Source organism: Lissotriton helveticus, chromosome 12, assembly GCF_964261635.1.
Source record: "Lissotriton helveticus chromosome 12, aLisHel1.1, whole genome shotgun sequence".
Lineage (NCBI taxonomy): Eukaryota > Metazoa > Chordata > Amphibia > Caudata > Salamandridae > Lissotriton > Lissotriton helveticus.
Genome location: NC_136073.1, coordinates 874,458,878 through 874,478,081, shown reverse-complemented (window position 1 = coordinate 874,478,081; position 19,204 = coordinate 874,458,878). Strand labels below are relative to the sequence as shown.

Below are 19,204 nucleotides of genomic sequence, written 5' to 3'. Positions count from 1 at the left end.
CTGGCCCACCATGTCATAGTGTAGGTGAGCACATATGCTCAGCATGCCTATGTGCGCCTACAGTAGTATTATTATGTTTTTATTTACTGATTTGAGATGGATTAGTAAATAAAAACAAGCATTGGCAAAGCCAATAGGTCTTGCTTATGTGACAGCAATTGACTTTGCCAATGTCTTTTAGCCATGTTATACAGCAGCCATGAGCTTGGCTAAAAGTTAGTGGCATGGTGTAGAGTGGAGTGGAGTGGCGTAGAGTGGCATACAGTAGCGTAGCGTCATGTAGAGTGGAGTCTTGCATAGAGTGAAGCAGAATATAATGGAGCAGCTTAGAGTAGAGTGGTGTGGAGTTGAATAAACTGGAGTGGAGTGGGGTGGCGTAGAATCGATTGACATAGAGTTGCATAGAATAGGAGTGGCATAGTGTAGAGTGGCGTGGTGTGGTACAGAGTGGCGTGGCATAGAGTAGAATGGCGGACAGTGCCATGCAGTGACATAGAGTGAGTAGTACAGCTGTGGGTGTAAGTAACTAAAGGGTAAATAGAGACGGCATATAGGGTGAGAGCAACAGAAACAAGAAGCTGTATGCCTCTGTTAAAAGTACGGAAGAGTGTTGCATGTCCATGAACAATACTGAAACAAGTGTGTCGCATAAAGAAGAGGCAGGAGGAGGAAGAACACGTACTTGGGCCATGCTCCAGGCAGGAGCTCACACAAAAAAGGATGAGAAGCCTACGGGGGCTACGCACTGGAAAGATTGCAAAAGAGAGTGAAAATAAACACAACCAATGGCATGCTGTTGGTGAGTTGTAAACCCACTGAATTGTAAACAATACATCTCGCAGCACAGCGCATGCACTGTTTAGTTGAGACCTAAAAGTATCATGAAAGGGTTGTTTTAAAACGTAGCACAAAAGTGCTTTTTTAAAGAACAAGTTATTTACCTTCAGTAACGCATTATCCTGTAGAGACTCTTTCGAGATGCATATTCCTTACCTTACCTTTAAATTTCCCTGGCATCAGGCTGGATCTGGAAATACCTTGCTGAGCAATACCCCTTGCGTGCACCGTCAGGTGGCTCCATTCAGCTTCGCGTGACGTCCTCGGTAGCATCGGTTATGACGTTGGGGTACCTATATAGGTGCCACCCAGGCACACCAGTGTCAGTACTTTTTTTTTCCACGCCAGAAGCGCATAGCGACGAAGTAAGTAACTAGCCCTACAATATCAGTCCACAAAGCAGGGAGGCATGGGTGAGGCTGTAAAGAATCTGCAGCTAGATAGTGTCTCAACCAGATAATACGTTACCGAAGGTATGTAACTTGTTCATCTGATAGAGACTTCTAGCTGCAGATTCCTTGCCTTTGAATTGGATACCCAAGCCATATCATCCCTGCGGTGACCTGCGGACCAATACCTTAAACTAGAAAGTCCTGCAGGACCGGGCGGGCAAAATGCCCATCTCTGCATACCTGACCGTCCAGGCTGTAGTGTTTTGCAAACCTGTGCAATAATGCCCACGTCGCTGCCTGACAGATGTCCAGGACTGGGACACCCCGAGCTAAGGCCATAGTCGCAGCCTTTCCCCTGGTGGAATGGGCTCTTAATCCCTCAGGGGCTGCTTCTTTTCCAAGGCAAAACAAATCTTGATGCAGAGAACGACCCCGCGAAAGATGTTTCCCTTCCCTTCCCTTCCCTTCCCTTCCCTTCCCTTCCCTTCCCTTCCCTTCCCTTCCCTTCCCTTCCCTTCCCTTCCCTTCCCTTCCCTTCCCTTCCCTTCCCTTCCCTTCTCCCTTCCCTTCTCCCTTCCCTTCTCCCCTCCCCTCCCCTCCCCTCCCCTCCCCTCCCCTCCCCTCCCCTCCCCTCCCCTCCCCTCTCCTCTCCTCTCCTCCCCTCCCCTACCCTCCCCTACCCTACCCTCCCCTACCCTACCCTAGTTGGGTAGCTGCTGCGAGTCTGCAGTCCAGAGTGGCAGCGGGAACATGGCTGCTCTCAGGGAGGGTGTCGAGTATGCTCCCTTTTTAAAAACTTGATAAATCGTCATCACAACAAAGAATCTTATGACACTGAATTAATACGGCAGAGAAGGCCCTACAACGAATTCGTGAAAGTTGTGTTTTTTACTTATGTTACCTGAAAACTAATAAGGATGTTGTGCATCCATTAAACCATACCCATACACCTATTCATACTCTCTTGTTAGCCCCTAATTTTACCCCTGACCATCTGCCTTTCATCTACCCTAACACCAACACTTTTTCTAACCATGCTTTTCCAGTTTTCGTAGTCACGTAACCCTACACCTCTTATGAAACCTAAATATAACCCTTTTGAAAACCATAAATCTAACTATAATCTTGACATTTTTCACCATCCCTAAACCTAACACAGCTCTAACCGTTGTAACAACCAAAATAACCTACAGACATCAACAGTAATAATATTAGTTGCAATGACTTACATGAACTTTTCATTGCCTTGGCTTTTTGTTATTGGGTTTTCTCTGTAGTGGATCCCTTGAAAGGAGACAATCCTGCAAGATTAGCTTGGGTCACTATCTGTGGCGGATCGAACAAAAGGCCAGGAGTGGCCCACACGCCTCTTCCTCACCATCCTGTTTTCTCCATTGGTTGCAGGTTGGGTGAGCGGCATGGAGGTGCCTTGGGACATCACTGTGGCCTACCTCCTGCAGGGCAGTTTCTACGCGCATTCCACTTACGCCACACTGTATATGGATGCCTGGCGGAAGGATTCCGTGGTAATGCTGGTCCACCACCTTGTGACGCTGGTCCTCATCTGTGTTTCGTATGCCTTTCGGTGAGTATCTCTCTGGTCACGCGTGACACTCCCTCCTTTTCCAGTACCATTTTTAATGGCTTAGCTACCAGTAATTCAAGAAAAATCCCAAATAAAACAGAGTTGCTCCATGGAGTCACAATGCATTGATTCCGGAATGGATACATTAAGCAGAGGCTGTGTTGTACTTCTGAATTTCTGGTGTAGATTGATGAAGCTGATCCCAGGTTTTAATCCTGGGGAGGCGGACTCAGGCGTTCAGCCTGTTCACTTGGCGGGAGGGTAAGCCACAAGGGGGCGGGAGGGTAAGCCACAGGGGGGCGGGAGGGTAAGCCACAGGGGGGCGGGAGGGTAAGCCACAGGGGGGCGGGAGGGTAAGCCACAGGGGGGCGGGAGGGTAAGCCACAAGGGGGCGGGAGGGTAAGCCACAAGGGGGCGGGAGGGTAAGCCACAAGGGGGCGGGAGGGTAAGCCACAAGGGGGCGGGAGGGTAAGCCACAAGGGGGCGGGAGGGTAAGCCACAAGGGGGCGGGAGGGTAAGCCACAAGGGGGCGGGAGGGTAAGCCACAAGGGGGCGGGAGGGTAAGCCACAAGGGGGCGGGAGGGTAAGCCACAAGGGGGCGGGAGGGTAAGCCACAAGGGGGCGGGAGGGTAAGCCACAAGGGGGCGGCACCCCTGATCTGTTTTACATGCTCCTTTTCTGTATTTGTGGTAATACTCCCATGCTTACATTTCTGGCCAGGTACCACAACATTGGCATTCTGGTGCTCTTCCTGCATGACGTCAGTGACATCCAGCTGGAGTTCACCAAGCTCAACGTCTACTTCAAAAATCGGGGCGGTACCTACCACTGTCTCAACGACATCCTTTCCAACGTGGGCTGCCTCACTTTCAGCATCAGCTGGTAAGGCGGCCGGCTGAACACCCATTTTATCTTTCATCGGAGATGGAATTAGGATTCAGGGCTAAATAAATGAACCAGATGTGGATAAAGGGACAAGGGATCCTCTTTTGGTGGCATGAAAATGAGAGAATGGTGGGACATAGAAGACCTATGACCTAGGCCCACGCTGGTCAGGGCTCTCCGCTCCTGCAGCAATTTTTAGAGGAAGCATGTCCTCTTTATTGCTGAGGCAGCTTTCGTGGTCACGTCTCTAAACAGTGCCGGATGCAGATCTGCTCTGTTTTCTCTTTCTATGGAGAACCTGCAGTTTTTATACTTAGTATTGGTGCTAGTGGGACCTGGCAGAAAATAGAAGGAAGTCTCCAGTGGGCCCCGCATCAAGTTTTTGACCCAGGCCCCGCAAACATTTCTGAAATATCTTGCCTTCGAGTGGTTGGTCCTGATCATGATAGGTCCTGACTGCCTCTCTTAATTGGCCAATGGCCTAATTTTCTATTATTTCAAACACGCGCTCTGGACTCTGTAAAATGAGATTCCACTGCTGCCCCTCTTGCATTTATTCAAGGACTTTGTCTGCTTCTGTAGAATGAGGTGCCTTCATGCTTCCTACTGTCTTTATTTGAAAACACCCCATGCCCTTTGTAAAATTAGGGTTAGGAGTATAACCTCTTTCCCCTTCAACCACTGGTCTGCATGCTGCCATGACAGGACTTTATTAAAATAAGACCACACAGGTCAGTATTATCCATAGTAACATTTGTAAAGAAACTTACATATTTCGTGCTTAATCAATAAACTGCTATTGGTCAGATTTCCATGGCCAGGAAGAGGTGAGACACTCAATCTTCCTAAAATGATTGAGTTTTTAATGTACAATCTTAGTAGATCTGATTAAACACAAATGCCATATAATTCTGAAAAACACTAAGCTTCCACCAATATGTTTAATCCAGTTAAACAATGTACAGCGGTGTGTTGCACAAACGACCTACGTAAATGTTTATGCATTACAACTTTTGAAAACCACACACTTTCAAACACTCAAGAATGAAGAAAAAACACATAAGGATGAGTGTTCTCCAAGGTGAATGGAGTCCTCACGCAGGTGGTCTTTGTGCAATTTTTTACCGTCAAGGTGCAGTAAAAATACAAAATATCGTTCCTCTTTGACAACGTGCAAATCTCCATGGGATTTAAACACAAAACCAAAAATAGATTGAGAACGTGTGGATTTTCATTGGGAATCACCTACTATTGAGTTACAGAGATTGTAAAAAAAATATAATTTTCACTATAAGAGGTCGTCAAAAGACATTGATGAGCTGTGAGAGGGATCTGAGCTCCCAAGACCATGAACTGAGGGAGCAGGTAAAAGGGTCCGCCATGGGGGAGGGTCTGCCATGGGGGAGGGTCCGCCATGGGGGAGGGTCCGCCATGGGGGAGGGTCCGCCATGGGGGAGGGTCCGCCATGAAGAAGTCCAACCTCCATCTCTTCTCGTCTCGACAGGTTCTGGTTCCGTCTCTACTGGTTCCCTCTGAAGGTCCTGTACGCCACCTGCTACTCCAGCCTCCAGTCGGTGCCCAACATCCCCTTCTACTTTTTCTTAAACATTCTTCTGTTTGCGATCACGCTCATGAACGTCTACTGGTTTCTGGTGAGTAGATGCCTGGATGGGCCAGGCCTCAAACTAGACTATTTATCCAGGGTTCATGAGTCAAAATAAGATTGCTGTTGTTGTGAAGCCTCTTGTCTGACCTAACCTCATACAAACAGCTTCCAATAATTCTATGTTATTTTTACTAGTGACTTTTCAGTCAAATAGTGTTTCCTGTCTACATTTATCTGACATAGAAAATAAATAATATTTGTATTGATTATGTAACACATCTACCTAGGTTACAAACACAGCGTACAACGCTGTGTCAAAGAGCCATGTAGAGGACTTTCGTCTTAGCATTTACAAAGATATTAATTTATAGTGTTATATAGATGATTGTAGATCATGTATTATGTTGATAATTTGTTAGTAAGGCAATATATTAAACAGCCAGTCAGTTACACAGATGATATGTTACAGAGGATTAATGTTAAATAGAGGCTTTGTCATGCAACAGTTTGTGTACAGACAACATGCCGTACAGCCAATTGTTGGGTAATCAATCAATCAACAAAATTTGTAGAGTGCGCTACTCACCCATAAGGGTCTCAAGGCGCTGAGGTAACACTCTGGCTTTGCTCTGGATTTTTGCCCACCATCGTGATAAAAAAATGTACCTAGTTATTATTTGCTTATTGCGCGGCTAATAGAGCTTATTACTACGTCGCTGTTTATCATGAGTTTATCCGTGGTCTAACGGAATTTCATCTCGACCTGGTGGTGAGATCGCCTTGTTAGTAGGCACTGTGCTGAAGACGGGTTGGACTAGGAGTACCTACAATAAGCAGCATACAGTAACTTGCTCATCCCACCATGTTGGAGCTGCAGTAATACTTAAGACCCAGCCACAGACTTGATCAGGCCGCTCGGTGTGACTTGTTACCTGGGGCCTGCACCCTGCTCAGCGCTTTAGATCAGAGTAAATTGCTTTTCATCTCTTCCGCCTTTACATTCTGCATTGACGCTGCTTCAAAACACACAAGATGATGGACGGAATGTTGCACAATGGCAAAACATTCACCCCCAGTCACAGATCTGGGTTTAATCTATCGTTATATTTTGCTCACCAAGCCACCCCAGTTCAGACATGGCCATATGCAAATCAGTCTTGACCCTGTGCCTCATGGGAATAGTCCAGCCCGAACTGCCAAGCCATGTCTTTCCTGGACCGGAATCAAGCATCCTAGGACCGGTTTCTGGCTATCAGCCGTCTTCAGCCAGGCTAGCTTGACTCCAGTGGCTTAGTGAGCAAGGGACTCACGTCTGGGCATACCCTACCCACATAGGGTGAACAGCATAACACACAAGATGATGGACGGAATGTTGCACAATGGCAAAACATTCACCCCCAGTCACAGATCTGGGTTTAATCCATCGTTATTTTGCTCACCAAGCCACCCCAGTTCAGACATTCTGCTTCAAAACATTGTCCAATTCACAAAGTTATTTGCCGGTGTAAGGGAAGGTGCCTTGTTTTCTGGTGCAGAGACCTTTTTCTAATTCCGAAAAGTTGGTTTTGCTCTTGTAAATGTATTTACTTACCCTAACGTTTTTGTGTCAATAAATCTACTGTCAGGGCGGGGTGTGGGCAGAACAAGCCAACATGCTCTGTCGGCTCATGCGCACACGTGTGTGTGCATTTACAAACTCCTCTGTCCCTGTCACACTCTTTAAGAGGTTGTAAGTTTACTCCCGTCAAGGGCAAGAGTAAATGCCTTTCCTGTTCGAGAAGGGAACCCCTTCAAAATTGGTTGGGGTAGACAGAAAGTGGTTTCTCATTGGAGAAATGTTTGTATTCATTCTTGAGAAAAAAATGAAAACAAGTTTGCAAATGCGTTCTCACTTGGTCTAATTTTTTTGTAGCCAAAAAATACACAAGTTTATTAATACAAGCAACAACAAAAAATGCCTCTAAGAGTACGCCCTGGAAAACCACTAAATTCTGAAAATAAGTGAATCTATACTCGCATGAAGCAAACATCTGGGTGTAGATTTACAATTTCTTTTGCTTAGTATTGGTCTCTGTCCTCAATTAATGTTGATGAGATCACTTGGTTTGTCATTTCATAATTTCACTGACACTACTCGCTTCAACTCAGTATTACCCCACCCGGGACTTGGATAGTTTCACTGAGTCTGGAATCCATCAAGGCATGGGTGTCTACCAACATGCTGAAACGGGGTCCCTCCAAGAGGAACGCCTCCCTACCAATGCTTAATCATTTGGCGTTGTATGTTATGCTGTTTGTATTAGTATAGCGATAACTATTTCCATAGCATCATAGGTCACTCACAAACTATAAACAGATTTCTGCAGAGCCAATAATGCCATTAAAGGTGTTATTTCAGTGAGTGCAGTATATCACTGTGTGCGCGTCAGTGGCCATGTTTTTCCCTCTGTTTGTTCTGTGCACTGACTATTGGTCAACTAAATGTTTATGTTAATGTGAAGAATATTTTATAGAGCGCACATTCACCGGGAGGTTTCATGGTGCTCTGATAGGGTACCGTCCATTACCTGTGGAGGAGTCAGTTGTAGGCTTGTGCAAAGAGCCAAGTTTTGAGTAACCGTCTGAATTGCAGAAGATCAGTGCAAGAGTGGATCTCCAGGGGAAAGGAGTTCCACAGTCTGGGGGCAAGAGCTGCAAACCTGCAGCCTTCTAGCCATTTCCGTTTAAACTTGGGGGTGGAAAGGCGCCAGAGGTGAGCTGATCAGAGGTTGCGGGATGGGGTGTGCTTGAGTATCAGGTTGTTTATGAATATGGGATTTTGACCGTGCAAGGATTTGAAAATCAAGCAGCCAGTTTTGAAGGTGCAGCGTTGGAGCTCGGGGAGCCAGTGCAGTTTCCTCAGGAGCGGAGTTGCTGGTTGCCACCTGGGTTGTTGGAGGATCAGTCTAGTGGCCTGATTCTGGACCATCTGTAGCCGTTTAAACGTGTACAGTGGCATGCCCAGGTAGACAGAGTTTGCGTAGTCAAGGTGCGACAGGACTGTGGCCATCACTACCTGGGTCAGGGCGTCCAGTGTGAGTAAAGAACTCTCAAGATCCAATGTGGGACACTTTATTAATCTCAAAGACCTGTAGGGCGCGCCAAAAGGGCAGTTTGCTTGGCACAGTGGCTACTTGCACGTGGAACACTCTAGAATAAACACTTGCAGCACACAGTACGATTAAGGGCATCAATCGACCTAGTCCCAAGGAACAAACTTTGGAAAGTGATAATAAATTCTGGAGTCTGAGAATTTGTTGGTATTAATAAGGAGGCTGCACTCTAACAACCATGCACAAGTTTACTGGTGGGGTGAATGGAAGCTTACTGAATGCACTGAGATGCATAGAGGCATGCACACAGGGGCTTGGTGTGTTTTAGCTCCCACCTCGTTTACTCTTTTTAAGGGGCAGTTGATGATTTACTCAATGGTATTAGAGATTCCCCCACGCTAGTTTGAAAAAAGATCCCTGCTGTTATTTGCAGACAATACTCTGTGATCTCAAAAATGCCCAGAGGCATAGGATTATATTAAGCACACATATCACCCGGGGGTCTCAAAGCGCTGGTTAAAACCAGAGAAGGGATGGAAAGACGTCAACCGGAGCAGAAGAATGATCAGAAGGGCAACGTTTTTAGCCCTTTCCAAAAATGATTATGATCAATAAACATACGCAGCTGCAGTGGAAGTGTGTCCCACAAAATAGCGACCAGATGTGAAAAGGATCTACCCCCATTCCTGGTGATACGAATCCTGAGTGAAGCGAGATGATGTTTGGTTCCTGACATGAAGGTTCTGTTAGATAGGTACCAGTTGAGTTTGTTGACAAGATAACTTGGCCCGTTCCCGTACATGGTTTTATGTACGAGACCAATGATCTTGAAACAAATTTGTTTCCTGATGGGGAGCCATTGGAGAACTTTCAAACTTGGTGCCGACAGGGAACAAGGGGTTGCACACCTGGTTAAGCAAGGTTTCAACCTTTTGCGAACACCATGGCTCGGAAATTATTTTCATTAGGACAAAATACACGTTCAATCTGTATAAATCTCTCCGAAGCTCAATGTCGTAGGGAGAAATACCTGTTGAGTAGGTAATAGTTTTCGATTATCATGGAGTCAGACTGGCAAAATCTTCATCTTGCTCTCCTCAAATCACAAAGAACCAATTGATTTCTCAACATGGAGCTGTTACTGTTTGGAAACACTTAATTTCCCATTCGGTTTCTCCAGCTCTACAAGTGTATAACGCTAAAGGTTTAAATGTTGCCTTTTATGGTACTGAAATATGGGCTCGCTGCAATTTAGAATGCCTGGCAAAAACTAAAAACAAATGTATTCAATCTTTATTAAATATGCCCCAAAGCGCACCCACAATTTCGCTATGTGTTGATTTGGATCAGGAGAACCATGTGGTCAATCTGAAACTGCTCTTCTATTGGCTGCACATTTGGTCACTAGATGACGTGGCACCGGACTCTGAATCTTTTATAGAGCTTAGCGATATCGCCAATGCTTCTAGTATACCCGGGTTCATTTCGTAAGACCCTGCTTTTATTCCCTAGGCATGAAGGAATTGTGGGGCTCCCCAGAGATTATCTCCAGGTGAAGTCTGAAAATCTTGGATAAAAAACGTTTTTGTCAGGAAAGGGTGTCTTTCTAAGGCTCCCAGAGGTGGTCTGATGCAATATTTTTTTCGATTTTAAGACATCCTTGAAATTTGAACCTTTTCCGGATGATATTAGTCTTTTGCAAGCCAGGATTGTATGTGTGAAATTTAGACTGGGGACAGGTGGATAATTTCAAATGGTCTGGTCTGATTTATGTCCAGTTGGTAATAGTGTCTCAGAAAAAGGTGTGCACCTTTTTTTGGCAAAGTTTATCAGCTTCCTAGAAAAAGGTGGATTGCTCCAATCTGCCGAAACCTGGGTATTCAACATCATGCTATATACTAAGAATCTGTAAATCAGATGCTAAAGGATTTATAGCTTTAGGGATATTTCAGTTTTACACTCCGCCTGGTGTGTCAAAGAATGAGAAGAATGTGAGGTTTTTTTCTCTGATGCGATTTTCTTATTTTATGTTGATGCTTTATATTTTATAATTGTTTTAATGTGTAAACATTGTTTTTCTAATGCATACATTATATTTTTGCAAGTTTTTTTGTTGTTGCCTGAAATGACCCAGAAATGATGGTTATAGTGCTCAACAAACTAAAAAAAAGAACGGAAAAGACTATACTACTAGCTTTTTGTTAGAATTTTAGATAGTGCGAACTAGACCCAAAGATATCAGGTATCGGAGCGCTTTACATGAGCACCAGTTTCGTTACAGAAGAGCACATTCATTTATGTTAGGCACGGGGAGATGAAGTGATTTACCCAGAATCACAGGATGTTGAGCGTCGTTGTTGAGACTCGAACCCGATTCCCCAGTTTCGAGGTCGACTGCTCTAGCCGTTAGGCTACATCCTCTCCCCATAGACACATTCTGAGCAGTGTTTTATGGGTTATATGAGCAATAGGTTGCACAGACAATGGGTTATTTGAGTGATATGTTACACAGTAGGTTAGATGAGTGATGTTTACACGCACATGTGTTGCGCGAGTTATATCTTACATAGACAATAGAGTAGAAGTAATCCGTTACATTCACAAGAGATATTGTACATAGACAATGTGTCTATGAGTGACAGACATAGGCTTCTGTGAGCGAGGTGTTTCACAGACAGCGGGGTAATTCGTGTTGCACAGACCGTGAGCCACAAATTTTCTCACACATGGCAGAATTACTAACACTTTGCACTTGGTTTGCTTCACAAATATGCCACATACTGGTGATTTATTTTTGAGCACAAAACTGGTTTTGCCTTGTAAAGTAGCCCTAAAGTAATACAAAGAGTTTCTCTGAGCTACTTTGCATCAATGGGGCATAATAAGGTTGGATATAAGATTTATTTTCTGCAAATGTTTTCCAACTTCGCATGTGTTCTGTACACAGTGCATAATTTGTAAAAGAAAGTGTCGATGCCCGAGGCTCTGCTCAGAAGCCCGCAGACGGTGTAAATAACCGTTGACTTGCTGAATACAAAGGCTGGTAGTCTTACCCAATCGCATGCCTCTTTAATCCACCGCCAGACAATCCATGGCATTTTAACTATTGCACGCCCCGCTTTCTCCCTATGTGGTGGTTTTTCCTATCTTTCTCTTCCTCACTCCTTCCATTTTGTGTGTTTGTTTCCACTCTGTAAAGGACTGATGCAGAAAAATAAGTGCAGGTCCCCATAAGTAAGTGCCGGTGGCACCCAGTGGCTCAAATTAAGTGCGGACTGTTCAACACACAAACTTTAGGAAAGTTTACCACTATATTTAGGTATAGCAGCTGTGCAGGGGTATATCTTAGTAGATATGGCACTGTTTTGCTCTCTCCCTTTGACACATCGCCCTGCAACTTTGCTTGCTTCACTGCATAGTGTTACCTCTTTGTAAATTGACTCAGTAGATTCTGCCATTTTTTTCATGAAAAAGCACTATATAAACAGCACTTTTACAATTTTTAGTATGTCTGATAGTTTCCTTCAAACTCTGATATTTTAGGTTTATTTTCCTTGCCTTTACGCCAATGAATGAGATTATTTTTCCATGAACCTGCCGTCTCCCATTTCTCCCCAGTATATCGTTCTGTTTGTCGGGAAGGTGCTCACTGGTCAGATGCAGGAGGTGAACGACGTCCGAGAATATGATACTGACGAAAGTGAGGAAACGCAACCACTGCCCAAGAACGGTGGTTTCAGTCACAACAGCATCTACACGGAACAGTATGTACCAGTGCTTCCTTTATTAAAAAAAAAATATATATATATATACAGTATGTGTATGTATTGGCCCCAAAGGCTTGCTTAGGAGTCTGCCAGAGTCACCGAACATAGCCTTGATCCCACCTCACTTTATCTGACCCTTATGATTTTTTTTTTGTTGATTTTTTTTCCCCCAATCCCTGCTTTCTCCCTTAGTTTGGTTTTCCCATCTTTCGCTTCTTCCTTTTCTGCATTTCTCTCTTTTGCTCTGGGTCTATGTTTGATGATAAAATAAAGGCCCTTAACAAAACCTGAATGCTGGTGCCAACCACCTGTATAAATTAACTCTAGGTAGCCTAACCGTCAATTCCCCACAGACCTCCCACTCCAGCGCTCACGCCCTCTTTACAGCGCTTACTGCGACATCCCCAATCCTTGAACAAAAAATTAAAGACGAGAGAGGATGGGGCATGCACATTAGCAGCTCATGCCATTCTATAAAGTAGGACATGTATTTTGGGACATCTTTGTTGCTTATGTAGAAAGGCAAGTGATAAAATACTGCAGCCTACAACTTTGGAAGCAATAGACACCGATAATTGACGGAATGCAGAGCAAATCAAACATTCACCCCCGTCACTAGATCTGGGTTAAATCCAGCATTTATTTTGCTCGCCATGCCACCCCAGTTTAGACCTAGCCATATGCAAATCAGTCTCGACCCTGTGCTTCATGGGAACAGTCCAGCCCGCACTCCCAAGCCAGGTCCTCCCTGGACCGGAAACAGAAGCATGGAAATGGAGCATTAGGCAAAAAATTGGTAGATGTGCCATCCTCCCTCCTCTCAGTTCCTGTGCCTTATTAGTAGATTGGTGAGACATGTTCCTTATAGCAGTCATGTCTCCAGCTCCGCTGTACATATAGCGATATAGAAAAATGGTCCAAGACCTCTATATTTTATAGTGACTCAATCAGTAGCTTTTTGAAATCAGCAAAGTTCGGGGCACGTCACTCAAGATCCGCTCTATTCAAATAAATGTTTCTCATTTATAGAGGTCTTGGACCATTTTTCTATATCGCAAGAAACCCAGGTCCAGTACCTTCTGGGTCACCCCATTACTTTAACGTAAAACATATAGGGCAGACTCGATAGCAGGTAATATATGGTCAGGGACTACCTTCTTTAGGGTGGCCCCTCTTATGCCATTTCCTACCACAGTCTGTCCTTTCATGGTGAACCTAGTCAAATCTGTCAGTTCTGGACAGGAAAAACTCTTAAATAACCTCCATGTGCTGGGGGCAAAATTTCCTGCTCATGGGGATGAAAATTATGTTTTTCTGAAGATGGACCTCTACTGGGGTGACACCAAGTGTGCCCTTCAAAGGAGTCTAGTGGCACTGGCAAGCACCACCACCCTGTCCCAATACACTAAGTCCTGTCTGGGAGGTTGTCGCACCTTGAAATAGTAAACCGATTATCCTACCTTCCCCTACTCCGCAGCAGAAAGGCAGAATCGGGTCTCTGGTTGGCAGCAGCCATAGGTTGCTGTCCGGGTATAGAAGTCTGGTACTGGGAGCACTGAGGGCCTCCCAGAGAAGCTTCACAGGGCATGGACCATGTGGGGTTAGGATTCCAACATGTTTGATACCAAACACGACAGGGTTTTTACAGCAAGTGTAGAGAGCCATTGCATAAGGACGCTTGGCCACTATGTATCTTAATGGCTGATGCACTTACAACCCAGGAGAATGGACTCTGAGGCACCCTCACACTTCGAACCGCGCACCCTGCCTTCAGGAGTGAAAGGCTTGCCTTAGGGGTGACTTCACAACTCCAAGTGCAGTGACCTCAGATATCAGGAAACTTATCTTTCGTAAGTGGCCCTAGCACCAGCTTACCCAAGCTGCAATAACAGGCCTGTAGTCACAATTTGAGGGGTCTCTCAGGGGCAACATATTACATGCTTCAACCCATGGGAGACCCCTGGTGTACCTATGCCCTATGTACCTTAGTACCATATACTGGGGACTTACAATGCTACACCAGTAGTCCATCTGGAGTCTATCCAAGTAATGAACATAAAAATTTAGGGAAAAAGCACAGAGACTGGAGTCCTGGTTAGCAGGATCCCAGTCAGACTGGTCAGGGAAACCTAATGACCCCAGCAAAAAAGTGGGGGTGACCATGAAAGCAGATCTTACACCAGGTGTTGGTTTGCACACGAGTGATGTTCCCAGTTACTGCTCAGTGCATTTTGGTGCCTTGCATGTTTTCCCCCCCCCAGTGCACGTCTCTGGAGTAGGATTCAGTGTTACCCTACTGCCAACCAGTAAAGCATTTTAGGGTATCACACAGCCATTCTAAGCAGAGGCCTAGGCGTTATTCTCAAACAGCCAGCCCTGTATGTGTCAAGGAGGTGAAAGCGGGAAGAGACTAAATTACCTATTAATTGGCCCAGCCTTATGGAAGCAGGGAATATGTTTTATTACATAGTTAAGCCGTGGCCATCCAAAAGGATGCCAAATAAACCAAGGAACACTGTGCTGCGTCGAACCCGAACTAAAGCCACGAGTGAACCCTCAAAAATAGTTGCAAGAAATGCACACAAATCAAGTGCTTGCCTTCACTCCCAGGGCAAGGTAGAGTGGCCGAATTCTGATCTCAAATACACAGACGTGGGTGGAAGGCTGAGGGCTAACCGACCTGCAACACAGGGGACCACCCCTCTCTTCAGGCACCCCACCACCGCCCTGCCCTCATACACTGCTATGATGCCATTACAAATGGGTATATTAAAACCTGGAACAATCGAAATTGTTACTCCAACTGTGGTGGAGTTGATCTTATTTGAGAAGATGCCAACATTCCCAAAAAACCTTGAAAAAAGTATTTTATTGGGGAATATAGCTTTCACTAGGAAAGTCGAAACCACATTAGCTCGTGGTTCTGAAACAAGATCATTGATCCCAGGTAAATAACTTAAATTCACTTAACAGGGAACCTTAGCCGGGCATTTCCAATCACCCTACCAGTTGATATCATTCCCATGGGGTAGGTGTGTTTCAGAAGTAATAGGTTACTTGCCAATAGGTTACACAGTGAGTTACCAGTCATTACACACTTTGCACGTCAAAGCTCTATATAGGCCGCTTTTTAGCAGGCGGAAGCAAATACCTAGGGCATAGGAGTCAAGTAGGCACAAGGAGACCCTAGGGCGCAGAGGCCCCTACCCTCCAGGAGATCTCCTCACTCCAAGATCTCTGTATAACAGAATGGTGCCCAGATTCTCAGGAACGCCTGGCCACATTTTTCAGGGACCCTGGAGGTGGTTACTCGTGCCTCAAAATCATTGCCAATTGAGATTACCCTGCTTAAATATTTCATACGTGGGAAGACTTTCTAACATTTCTTTCTTTCACTTTCTCAGGAAAATATTCAATAATGGGATTGTTAAGGACAAGCAGTTATAAGGCAGAGCGGAACCGAAGAGTACAGGATGGGCATGCAGACGACTCCTCCCCTTCCGGCAAGGTCGGCATGAAGTCGAGGAAAATAAAGGTCGAGGGCAGAAGGAAGAACACCTGAAATCAAATAAACATCTTTCCTCATGGCCCAGTGGGGGACCACTCACTTTTTCGATAACGAGATGCTTAGAGGTTGACTTAATGTTTCTCAGTCAGCTTCTGTATATCCAGCCCCATTCATGGTCTTCTGTCTGCCAAAAGCCTCATAAGTTGTGCCATGCTAGATTCCTGTTGCAATAATGCTGCCGCGCCAGGCCATCACTTCGGAGCAGGGGACTCTTCGTACTTTCTTCTGCACCCTTCTACATTATTTTTGCATGAACCATCAAAAGTCTGAGGATATTTGAGGTGGTCAAACAGCGAGATACAAGGAACCAGCGAAGACTCAGTGGTCAGATGGAGAATCATGAAGCCCACATGGTGAGAGGGTGGAGACCCTATAGGATTCAAGAGAGGGAGTTGCATATGGTTTGAAGGTCAGACGGACCGGACTCTCGAGGGAGTCCCCAAGGACCGAGGCCAGCAGAAAGCTCATAAGGACTTGAGGGACCAGACCTAACAGAACTGACAAAAACCCAAGAAGCTCCACGGCTGCAGGGAAATGCTTCAGGTCTGTAGAAACGAAGGGAGCAAGACAAACAAGGAAAGACTGGCAGAACGCCAGCCTCACCTGGAAAACAAGGTCATTTTATGGTTTTTGTGGCAGAGGAGGGAGATTTTGATAATCTTAATTTTGTCTTTCTCCATCAGCCCTTCTTTCGAAACCTACAGCGAGGCACAATTAAAAAAGGTGACTCTCTGGTGTTGTCTTATTTATACAAACATAAAATTACCATTTGTTGGAGAAGAGTTTAAGGGGCGGGGATGGGAGAATCACAGCAGGATGGAGCCAGGTAAGGTTTTCTCCACACAAACCATCCTAGGTCCTGGGCTTCATTACTGAAAAAAGTTGAAATGGAAGTTACACAGCAGTTCCGGGATTTAAAGATATCCTCGTTTGTGCCAAATATTGATTTTTTTGTGGTATATCTTACACTTGCTGTGTTCACTCACTGCAATAATGGGTGGCACAAAACAGGCCTCTGTACAACGATGCCCATAAACATTTAACAGAATCTTCTAATGAGTTATCCCCTTTTTAGAACTGCTGCCCACATCTCCCCTCTACACCACAAGCATATTCTACTAGAGGAACCTGAGGATGCCAACTTGACGCACACCGTGCCAGTCAGAAACATCAAGCAGCATACCATCAACGGTGCAACATCACTAGACAAGGCAGCAGTAAGAAAGACGAAGACTTGTTTTAACATATCTCTTCCCTCCCGTCCCCTCCCCGTAGTAACACAGAAGCTATCCAAGTCTACAAGGTCGTAAGACAACAAAGTAGGATCGGATAAAGTCCTTACTAGAACTACAGCAGTAAAGCTCCATGCCAAAAAGAGGAACACGTGCCTGGCACAAGCACCCTGTGCGATACACGCCACCCTTCAAGCAAGTTTGTAAAGTGACTTATTCTGCAGGACCCCAAGATGCCCAACAGCGCTACTTTACCCACTCAACCTTCTTAAGCCAAATATGCGCCAATGAAGCATCTTTGCTGCACACTCCACTTCTCCCCTTCCCTGAAGGCAGAGGATACTGCTCTCATTTTGCCAACACAACCCCCCATTGGATCTGCCTGCCAGTTAACTCCAAGTAGGAGCTTGCAACAGAATTGTCATTTCAGAACCCATGTTAGACAGTGACCCAGTTTACCCTCAGAACAGCAGTTTTCTGTTAATGTGTCCAGCTCACCAAATGCCAGACTACGCAAGTTGGATTCCAGCATTGACAGAAAATACTAGGAGTTTATTCTTAAGGCAACGTGCACCAGGTACCTGTTGTATCACCGGTTTATAGGAAGGACACGAGTCCTAGGCTGGTCTACAGATCAGGCTTTCAGTACATGACCTGGAATTCTACACTCCCAGGAGTAACAAGAGGCATGGGTAACAGTCTCTCCTACCAAGCATCTGCAAGAACTAAGACGAGATTGAAGTTGTGGTATTTAAAGAAGGTGCTCTATCAGCCCCTACCAGCGACGCTGCCGACATGAGCTGGTGGGGTGCTGTGGAAGCAATATCACCTGGAGTGTCTGGTCTGTTTGACCAGGGTCAGACCTCTAAGGTGCCTTGTGAAATACTGCCTGGCCAGGTGTTGAAGACAGTCAGAGGCCAGAGAGATGCGTTCAATGCAGTAGGAGACCAAGCCCCACATTCTGCCCCTGGTCACCTGGTGTAGCATACAAACCCTACACAAAAGCCACTTCCTAGCAGCCTTAGAGTAAGGTTCCCAAGTGCTGCTGGGGATGCAGTCTTGCTATGGCAGGCACCGCTCGTGATCAAGGAACATTTCCGATGGGAACACCAGGGCAACGTACACATAATGGAACTGCAAATAAGAGCACCAACTCAGCCCCCTCCCCTCCCCAACTAAAAACCCGTTCTCATAGCCAGCTTGCAGTGGAAGAAGCTGAACTGAGAAGCAATTTTGTAAAATGGACCTAAATACTATTTGCAGACATTCAACCCACAGGAGAGCCCCTCTGAGGAAACCTTGACCACCCTCTCCCCATTCTCAAAATTAGCACAGACACAATAATTCAGTTCAACACTTTATTGCAAAATAATGTGGAGCTGTGGAAGGAGACACCAAAGATTTCCTCCAAGAGGCGTCCTGTGGGAGGAGCGTCGTCACCTACAAGAAACAAGAACATGAGCGAGGACAGCCACCAGAGAGGTTGAAACATTCAAAAACAACTAAGACCATCAGATTCTTTGCAAGTTTACTCCCTCTGCTGTAAACCAGGCCTGATCACTGCCCTGAGATCTCATTTTACATTAACATTTCACCACAACATGTATGTATGTATACACCCCTTGTTTTGTTAATCTTCACTCCTTCAAACTGGAGTTGCTGGGCCACCCTTTGCAAGCAGACACTACATCACCTGGGAGCTGCATCATTCTTCTGAAGCCTAGAACCCTACATGCAGACACCATTTAAGATCTATGGGAGTTTACTGCCAGGGAACATTTCCACATATGGGACCAGGTTTAAAGTTACCTTGTCCTCCTCTGAAAAGTTGGTGAAGGAGGCAGTGTGTGCACCCTTTGATCTTCACATAGAAAGCCTCCTTATTTTCCTACAGCCTCAGAGCATTAACCAAGCGATGCAAATGAGACTTGTGCCAACAATTAAATATCGCCACCCCTCCTGGGTAACTTCACACAAGGTGAGCCTTCCCTCGCCATTTTGGATAGCTGCATAGTCTGGACCATTAAACCTTTCTAGATTGATCTTCCAAACCACACCCTACTGCAAGACAGTAGGATCTGCCAGTCAGACCTGGCACAGCACATCTGCTATTACTCAAACATATACTCGTGGTACAGCAAGCTACTTTTTACCTCTTGATACACGTTCTATTCTCCAAGTCCCCTCCACCCACAGTCCTCACAGCAATAGTGTCTTACTTGTCCCAATCCACCACCACC

General features: G+C 45.5%; 1 protein-coding gene and 1 long non-coding RNA gene across 5 annotated transcripts in view; one reads left to right on the top strand and one right to left on the bottom strand.

Moving 5' to 3' along the window:
• The window catches only part of CERS1 (ceramide synthase 1), a 42,317-nt gene extending 25,862 nt beyond the window's left edge, over nt 1–16,455 (top strand). The window contains exons 3-7 of the mRNA XM_078668643.1: nt 2,634–2,814; nt 3,535–3,696; nt 5,204–5,351; nt 12,016–12,161; nt 15,569–16,455. Coding sequence (XP_078524769.1) covers nt 2,634–2,814; nt 3,535–3,696; nt 5,204–5,351; nt 12,016–12,161; nt 15,569–15,611 — 680 coding nt within the window. The 3' untranslated portion in view covers nt 15,612–16,455. The remainder of the gene's footprint in view (nt 1–2,633; nt 2,815–3,534; nt 3,697–5,203; nt 5,352–12,015; nt 12,162–15,568) is intronic.
• The window catches only part of LOC144799789 (uncharacterized), a 625,907-nt gene that overhangs the window by 41,786 nt on the left and 564,917 nt on the right, over nt 1–19,204 (bottom strand). For 3 of the 4 annotated variants that reach the window (XR_013603871.1, XR_013603872.1, XR_013603873.1), the window contains one exon: nt 18,309–18,404. The exons of the other annotated variant lie outside the window; for it this stretch is intronic. This is a non-coding gene — a long non-coding RNA (uncharacterized LOC144799789). Of the gene's footprint in view, nt 1–18,308; nt 18,405–19,204 lie in introns of those variants that run through there. 4 annotated transcript variants of the gene reach the window in all.